This window comes from Rhinopithecus bieti, unplaced genomic scaffold (genome assembly GCF_001698545.2).
Source record: "Rhinopithecus bieti isolate Rb0 unplaced genomic scaffold, ASM169854v2 scaffold_9615, whole genome shotgun sequence".
Lineage (NCBI taxonomy): Eukaryota > Metazoa > Chordata > Mammalia > Primates > Cercopithecidae > Rhinopithecus > Rhinopithecus bieti.
The window spans coordinates 1,350,711-1,359,860 of record NW_016806325.1 but is presented as its reverse complement, the minus strand read 5'-3'; the positions used below and the strand labels follow the sequence as shown (position 1 = coordinate 1,359,860).

Here is a 9,150-nt window from a genome sequence, read left to right as displayed (position 1 = left end):
GGGCTCCTGCTTTCCTGACTGTCCCCCTCCAGGCGGCCTTCCAGGCGCCTTCAGGCCGGCATCCTGTGGCTCTCCTAGCCCCTGCCCACATCTGTGGTATCAGTACATTTGTGAATGAATCCCCCTTACAGCATCCCTACTCACATGCTGCTGGACACTGACTGATGCATTCTGGAAGAGATTCCTCGCTATCGTCCATGTGATTGTGAACTATTTAACTTGGTTTGCTTGCTCTTTCTTCTCCATTGTAACGATTCCTGGCTTCTTCACACAAAGTGCATATGGTGTGCAATTATTAGAGGAAAGTGCTTTGAGACTGCTCTATTTTCTTTAAAGTGTAACTGTTGTCCATAGTGACAAGTAAGAGAGAAAACAAAGGTAGGTAAAATAAGGGCACATCTTTATTTTGCTACAAGGCAGTAAGTACACCGTCATATCTCAAAAGTTCAGTGCTGGCCATCTTGCATCAAATGTTCTTAAGGCAGTGACTGGCTATCAACCACAGTTTTCTGTCTCCCCAGTTGCAAACACAGGATCCATGCAACAGTTCTGAGACCATACACTTAGAAACCACAGGGGATGCGGATCAAATGCAGAACTCCCAAATTATAAAAGTCAGGCTACACTCAAAACAAAACATAGAACATCAACAACACAGATCTCCCAAAAAGAAGTGCAATGCATGCTTTTATAAACCAACAATAACAAAAAAAACCACAATAAAAAATGCAGAGTCTCCCAAACAAGTTTTCAAATGTATTACAAAAGGAAAAAAAATGTATATATATATAAAATTAAAAAGTCTGAAATACTAGTGCATAGTCAATTACCTAACACCAAGTTTCTTTTCTTTCCGTCCAAGCTCTACTGCCCCTCTGATACTAGCAGCATGTCTACAGGCTAAGACCATAGCAGCAAAAAACGTTTTTCATTTGGCATTTACAAAATTAAATTACTGAATAAAAATATAATTTTTTATAAAACTATTTCTTACAGTAATAATTTTTAAAGCAAGCTAACAGAAAACTCATAAAATGGTTTGGTACAATAAATGTACCTTCAATGTCATTAACCATAAATGAGCATTTACAATCTGGATTAATTGTCTCATGGTATTAAGTCTATACTTATAGTAATGCTTTTACTGATTTTTAAAAATATATGCATATGTTTAGTGATCAAGAAAAGTGAAATACTGGAGTACCTTCTATGTGTAAAATTTCAAAAAACCCATCATAGGAAAAAATACTGATCTGTTGGATCCTTTAAAATACAGATAAATCATTTTATGTTTTTAAAAAAATCTGCATTAAGATATTAACAACTGGCTACAATTCATTACCTAATAATTTAGGTAAGACTGTTATTTATTTTTAAAAATCCTTTTAGTTGGGTGAAATCCAATAAGATTTCATTCAACTAAATGCACCTGGTGCTGCTCTCAACTGTTGTACCACAACAAAAATAGGTTCTTCTCCCATTCATGAAAAGTTTCATGTTGAGGAATGATATATCCCAAGTTAACTTGAAGTGTTCTGAAAACCATAATGCTTTTCTGGAAATGTCTCACATGACCAGCGTCCGGGCTGAGAATGCATTCACGTATTTACGAGCTTGACTAGAAGCTGTCATCTGCTCCTCCATCTTTCCACAGGATGCAGGTTCCCAGGTACTGCTACAAGGCTGATGGGGAAAGAGAGGGCAACAGAACGTCAGACAAGGAAGCTCATTTTATAGTCCCAGCAGGGCCAGCACTGACCAAGAGATGGCAAGTGGTTGACACCAGAAAGGCTTTGTCAGATAGAATCTTACCTCCCTGGCCCCCAGAAATCTGGTGTTCTTAAGGGATATGGATGATCAGAAATTATATGTTAAGAGGGAAAACCCATTCCAAGCAGCTTCATAAGATACAATCACATCTTCACATTTTAATGCCTTCTGACTATCAGGCAATTTTACAAAGCTGGAGACAGGAATGAACATTATTCTCCAGATACCTAAGGTGAGCTATGGCCACTTACTCACTAAGCAAACTGCTGAGTGCCTGAGCCACAGCGCAAAGCAGCTCATGCATGTACTGGAATTGATCAACACCTGCTAAGTGTTGTATATATGTTTTCACCAGTTACTTTAGAAATAGTTATCAGTATAGTTTAATTTTTTTGTTTGTCTCAAAGAGTCATGCTCTGCCATACCAGGCTGATCAGTATCGGCATAATCACAGCTCACTGCAGCCTCAGCCTTCTGGGCTCAAGTGATCCTCCTACCTCAGCTTCCCAAGCAGCAGGCACTACAGGCACGTGCCACCAAGCCCCCGCTAATTTTTGTATTTTTTTGTAGAGGCAGGGTTTCACCATGTTGCCCAGGTTCGTCTTGAACTCCTGGACTCAAGTGATCTGCCCATCTTGGCCTCCCAAAGTGCTGGGATTACAGACATGAAATCAGAATAGTTTAATTTTTAAAGATACACTAGAAGGCACAAGATGGACCTAATATCTAAGGACAGCATCTCCATGCCAGGGACAGTGGCACTTCACATTTCACATGCATTATCTCATTAAAACATGAGGCTGGTTCATTCTCTCTCTAGACAGGCTAGAGAATGGAGACAGAGAACGGAGGTCACTTGCCCAAGGCCACTCTGGAGGTAAGTGGTGGACTGGCTTTGAACTTTGCTGTCTCCAGCTCCTGCGGTGCCTCTGTGTTGCCTCAAATGCAAACATGTACTATTTATGCCCCACTTGGTTTCCAAAAGGATGTAAGATGATTACAAAAGAAATACAAGACAAGAGAGTTTTAAAATATGTATAAAGCAGAGTCATAGGGAAACAGATTTGGAAAAAATAAACACAGTTGGCTCTCCGCATCTGTGGGTTCCATATCTGTGGGTTCCACATTTGTGGGATCCACATCCATAGATTCAATCAATGGCAGATCAAAAATATTCAGAAAAAAATAATTGCTGTGTATTGAACATGTATAGGTTTTTTCCTTGTCATTATCCCCTAACAATATAACAACTATTTCCATAGCATTTACATTGTATTAGCTATTGTAAGTAATCTAGAGATGATTTAAAGTATACAGGAATTAATGGGCACAATGTACGTTATTCTGTTGATAGATACACTCACAGCCTTGACTTTGACCACTATGCAATACATCCATGTAACAAAATTACACTTGTACCCCATGAATTTATACAAATAATTAAAAAAAATTATATGGGAAGATGTGCGTAGATTATATGCAAACACTATGCTATTTTATATCAGGGACTTGAGCATCCACAGACTTTGGTGTCCTTGCAGGTCCTGAAACAAATCCCCCATGGATACTAAGGAACAACTGGAACATGAAGATGGTATGAGATCTGCACACAAAACTCCTGCCATAAAGCACAGTGCCCCAGCTAGATGTAATCTCCCTCTTGACTCTGATCTCTCTAGCAGTCAATGCAGAGAGGGGGAACAGAAACACAAACAGGTGTAAGATTTGGTGCCAGTAAGCTCAAAAGGAAACCCGTGGGTTAGAAAAAGCACTATTCCTGGTATTGCTACCTGGAGGGATTATTTTCCATGGGACAAAAGAATAAGAAAGACCTTAGCTTTTCAGAGCCTACAGTGTCCTTTATGAGACAGAATGGACACACGTGAAACAGGAGGAATAACAGGCAGTGTGTGCAGGCTTCTGGTGTTACCCAAGGGGAGAGGGGATGGGACACCGAGGAACTGTCAAGGCAATGCTGTGGGGAAAGGGTGAAAACAGCTGAGATTAGGGGAGAGGTGGAAACACAGCGATGTCATCCAGGGAGCGAGAAAGCAGGAAAGAGGCAGGAAGCTGCAATTTGTATATTGCCAGTGGGAGGGGATGTGTGTGTCTGGGGAGGAGCAGAGAGAGAAAGGGTTAAATGACAACATAAAACAAGCCCTCACTATATGCCCCCATGCCTCCAAGTGTTATTTATATAACTCCTCTCATTTAATTCTCACACAAAACACCTGTGGCATAGGTACCATTCACCGCATCCATTTTACAGACTAGGCAATTTGAAAGGAAGAGAGGATTTAGGCGCCATACTCAAGGTTACCCGGGTAAGAAATGATGGAGCAAGAATGTCACCCGCGGGACCACACCCCTATATTCAAGTTCTTATCAGGAACAATAAAAGGAACCTGGGAAATTGTGTGCTCAGGGTACCAGGGCCTTGGAATCCAGGAAAGTGTTGAGATGGGGTGTGACAGTCACCAGACTTCTTAGCAAAGAAATATAATTCTACTAAAACAAGGTACGGGTTACAGTGGTAGGGTTTCCTTGCCTAGTTGCTGGAACAGTTTCCTGACTTTGGGTTTGCAGTGTAATGTTCTAGCTTTTAAACTTTCCTAGGGCATAAAGCTTGTGCCATCTCCCCACTGATGTCAACAGCACTGTCTACGAATAGAAATGTTCACTCTGAAAACTCAGAGGCTCAATGTATAACTTGAAATACTACACAGCAGGATGGATTATCATAATATTTTCCAGGAACTGAGTATCTCAAAAATGACAAGACAAAGATAACAGACAGGTATTCTGAATTGCCTTCTATTCTGAATTTAATGTTTTCCTAAACAAAATTACCAGGGTAGTTACAGTATTTGAAATAATTCTGAATAAATCATGTTTCTCTAGCCTCAAGCATGCAGGTGAAACACGTATCTCTCTGGTGTCTATCTGTCCATACAAATTCCCAAAACATGAAACTGACACAGGAAACCAGTTAGAAAACAAAATTTAATGTTATCTTTTCAATTACTGAGCTTGCATTTGCAGTCGCTACAACAATGTGACATATTATAGCGACTACTTGAAGGTGAATAGTAAAATATGGTGAATACGAAGTATGATGCAGGGCTTACGGCAATGATTAGATGCACGTGGAGCCAAGAACTTGGATCTTAAAGAACAAGTGACAAAACAGGAAGCAGAATAAAATATCTTAATATCATAATATCTTGTATGTAAATTTAAATTTACATAAAGATATACACAGAAAAGAAAAATACTTGAAATGAATGGAAGGAAGGGGAATGAAGGTGAGAATGGAAATGTGAGAACCAAGAAAGAAAGGATTGTTTCTGTTTTGCTCTGGTTAAGAATTTTTCCAAAGTCTTTAAAACGGCCTATTAGAATTTTTTTTCTTTTTTCTATTTAGCTGGGCTTCAATCAATATAGAATTTTCTTTTCTATTTTTCTTTTTTTAGACATAGGGCCTCATTCTTTTGCCCAGGCTAGAGTGCAGGGGCATGATCACAGCTCCCTCAAACTCCTGGGCTCAAGCGAGCCTCCCGCCTCAGCCTCCTGAGTAGCTGGGACTAGAGGCGTGTGTCACCATGCTCAGCTATATTTTTTTAAAAAATTTTTTTGTAGAGGGGGTGGGTCTCGCTATGTTGCCTAGGCTGGTCTCAAACTCCTGGCCTCAAGTGATCTTCCTGCCTTGGCCTCTCAAAGTGTTGGGATTAAGGATAAGCCACTGCAACAAGCCAGAATTAATTTTCTAAACGTGTAAATTAAATGTTATGTTAAAACAGTTTTACGCATGCTATTACTATGCTTCCTGTTAAAAGTCAAGTTCTCTGTCTTTTTTGTTTTTGTTTGTGAGAGAGGGTCTTGCTCCTTGCCCGGGCTGGCATGATCACAGCTCACTGCAGCCTCCATCTCCAGGGTTAAAGTTGATTCTCCAACCTCAGCCTCCTCAGTAGCTCGGACTACAGGCAGGTGCACACAACACTTGGCTAATTTTTTTATTTTTTGTAGAGACAGGGTCTCACTGTGTTGCACAGGCTGGTCTCAACCTCCTGGACTGAAGTGATCCACCTGCGTTGGCCTCCCAAAGTGCTGGGATTACAGGCATGAGCCACTACACCTGGCCTAAAAGTCAAGTTCTGAACCTTTGTAATATAGTCCTTAGGTTGACTCAGAATTCCCAAAGTCAGTTCAGGAGAATCTAGTACTAAGTATTATCAACTGAATGTATTTTCAACTTGAAATTTGACCGTGTTGCTGTGAGATCCCCTACATGGCTCATCACTTTATTCATATTTAGCTCTTCCTCCAGGACTAGGTATTTAAAAATGAGATCACTATAAAGAAGGTACCATATATTTGTAATCAGAGTTCTGAGAGACCTTTCCAAATAGTTAGCTTCTCCTAAGTCAAAAGAGAATTTACCAAGAAACAAATAAAAATGAAATATCCAAATTCCAGAAAGCATAGCATTTCTGAGTCATATATTCCATGAAGCTCAGAGCTAGGGCAGCCAAGATGACTTGGAACGCCTGATTCTCCCAGTACAGACAAACACCAGGATGTGGTAGCCACTGTGTACAAGAACCACTGTGTGTAGGAACAAAAAGGCCACCAAGCATGACCGAGGGAGCTCCTTTTCTGCACCAGGAAAGCACAAGACAAGCACATCTTACCACAATAAATGAAACAAACCGGTCAGAGTAGACATATGCCTATGCTGTGAAAGTCAAGGAAGATCAGAAGATTGAGTACTTTGGTACAAAAAAAAAAGAAATGCTCCCTTTCTCCCATCTTACCTGAAGCCTGGGGCCCCATGCCAACTTTTCATGCAGACAGAATTATTTTGACAAAGGAAGATTAATGTCTTTGTGCTGGAAGAATATTTTTAAACACTGTCATACATAATCTTTGCAAATTCTCCTTGTTCTCTCTCCATAAACTTTAGTTTCATTTACACTAAAGAAATGCTGAGAATTACGGGTTTCTGCATATGAATTCTTGTGAAGTTACTAACCCATGGTGCTCTTGCAGACACGTCACTCTATCATAATTCATTTCAACATTAATAATCCTACCCACACATCCTCCTCCTGTGGCCAGGGAGTCATCTCGCTTATCCTGTAATGTGCCTTTAATTGCCCCTGGGCAGAAGTGAACTATAAACAGTCTGTCAAAGCTTTAACTGGGATATCCTGTTAAAGCACTTTAAATAAATATTGCCATCCTTTGTAGAAAACAGAAGAAATAAAAAGAAACAAGACCATGTCCACAGGTGGTTTTCTGTCAGAATTAGATGATCTTCACATTTTCATTCAGAACATGAATAGTTTTTTCATCAAGCTGAACAAAAACGGTTCTTATTATTATATTCATACAGCAACTTCACCCAGTATCTGCTGGCTTCAAAAGCCTTGACAAATTATGTGTTTTACAATTTGCTGACCTAATAAGAAACTTGTATAAACTGAAGGAAAAAAAAAAGGTAAAACCAAAGCAACTCATCAGATGGTATTATGTTTTTATTATGTTTTGTTTTAAAACAATAAGCAGCCATCAATGGTATCTAAAACAGTAAAAAATAAGAATTTTCTGCTTATTCTATTTCACCTATCTGAAAAAAAAATACTTACTCTGGACGAAAATTCTAAAAATGAGAATTCCTTCCCAAAGGGATATCTTGAAAAAATGGATCAGTTATAAGAGAGACTGTAGAAATCTTTAGTTGTCTCTTGAAAGTGAGGGATAAGCTTAAACTGAAATGTTGCTAAGGTAAGGTTAATGGTTACCTGACTTTTCTTGAGAGTAAATGCTTCCTTAGGTTGCACAAATCAATTAAATGCCTCCAACTTCAGCACTGCTGATTTTCTACAGAAAATAATCTTAAAAGTTAGGGAATTAAAAGTCGAGATGGTGACTAGAAGTTGCCTCATCCACCAACGCCTCGCCTCCACTTCCCAAGCCTAAATTAACAATTGCAAATGTGGATGGATGTGGATGGACCTTTCCCAAATTTGGAGTTTGTCCCAGATGTCTCTAGAGGTCTCTTCACCTTAAATGTTGATAGACTTTCTAAGTTTATATCATATAGCCTAGGGTGGCACAAGTTTTTGCAATATTCTTTTCCTTACTCACATATGAGTTCCAGACTATTAAAGATTAAGACCAGAGCCAAATTGCTCTAAAGCAATTCTCTCTTTACTGGCCTGCCCAAGGAAGATTTTATCTCAATGTTTATTCTCTCTAAGTGTCACCAAACAAAACAAATGAAAAATCCACATCTCAAAATGTCTGGGGCAGGGCATTCTGACTCTGAGCTCAACATAGCTTCTCCCTTCACTTAGCCCTTCTCAGTTCAACCCAAAAGCTGTACACAGAAAAGCTGCTTAATTTATAACATTTTTTGAAAGCAGGTCACTGAATTACTACTGACAGCCATGTGAATTTTTGCCAGGGTAAGTGGAAAAAAGTGACCAAAAGGGAGAACCAAATGAGTGTGCAGGCATCCAGGGGAGCGGGTCAGCACAGCACACTAAATGAAAAAGGCTCAGAAAGGTCTCTGTCGTGTGCAGACGGTTTCCATGTCTGCTTAAATGCCAACAAGAGCAGCAGAAAAATAGAGAAAACCAGTAAATCAGTTGCTTCATCTCCATCATACCGCAAGGTCTGACTACCTTTATTTCAAGGAATCAGTTGAATCAGCTCTCTCTTTTGCTGACCCACTGACACAGTTCTGTAGGAGTGGGACAGGGAATAGTATGCCAGAGGAAATAATATACCACAATGAAAAAAACAAAACAACAACAACAAAAAAAACAAAAAACCACCCTGGCCTTTGATGAGGGCGTCTTGCCTGCATTTCAAGGACAGGGATTATGTGGAGCCTCTGCCTAATATACCACCGGTGTACAGTGGCAAGTGTGCCGCCATCTTGAAAGCAATATTATATCCATTTGATCTTCACAGTAACCTGTGTGATGCGTGAAGGATATTCCATGGTCCCGAACTTATAGTTTGCTTAATTTTGTTCACTTGATGAATTAAAGTCACGCCATTTGAAAATGGTAGAGTCGGCTGGGCGCGGTGGCTCAAGCCTGTAAGCCCAGCACTTTGGGAGGCCGAGACGGGCGGATCACGAGGTCAGGAGATCCAGACCATCCTGGCGAACACGGTGAAACCCCGTCTCTACTAAAAAAAAAATACAAAAAACTAGCCAGGCAAGGTGGCGGGCGCCTGTAGTCCCAGCTACTCGGGAGGCTGAGGCAGGAGAATGGCATAAACCCGGGAGGCGGAGCTTGCAGTGAGCCGAGATCGCGCCACTGCACTCCAGCCTGGGCGACAGAGCGAGACTCTGTCTCAAAAAAA

At 40.3% G+C, this 9,150-nt stretch overlaps 1 protein-coding gene across 2 annotated transcripts in view; it reads right to left on the bottom strand.

Moving 5' to 3' along the window:
• Window positions 1-379: 379 nt before the first annotated feature.
• MYB (MYB proto-oncogene, transcription factor) overlaps window positions 380-9,150 on the bottom strand; it is a 38,105-nt gene continuing 29,334 nt past the window's right edge. For both annotated transcript variants that reach the window (XM_017875480.1, XM_017875478.1), the window contains one exon: window positions 380-1,683. In XM_017875480.1, coding sequence (XP_017730969.1) covers window positions 1,567-1,683 — 117 coding nt within the window. In that variant the 3' untranslated portion in view covers window positions 380-1,566. The remainder of the gene's footprint in view (window positions 1,684-9,150) is intronic.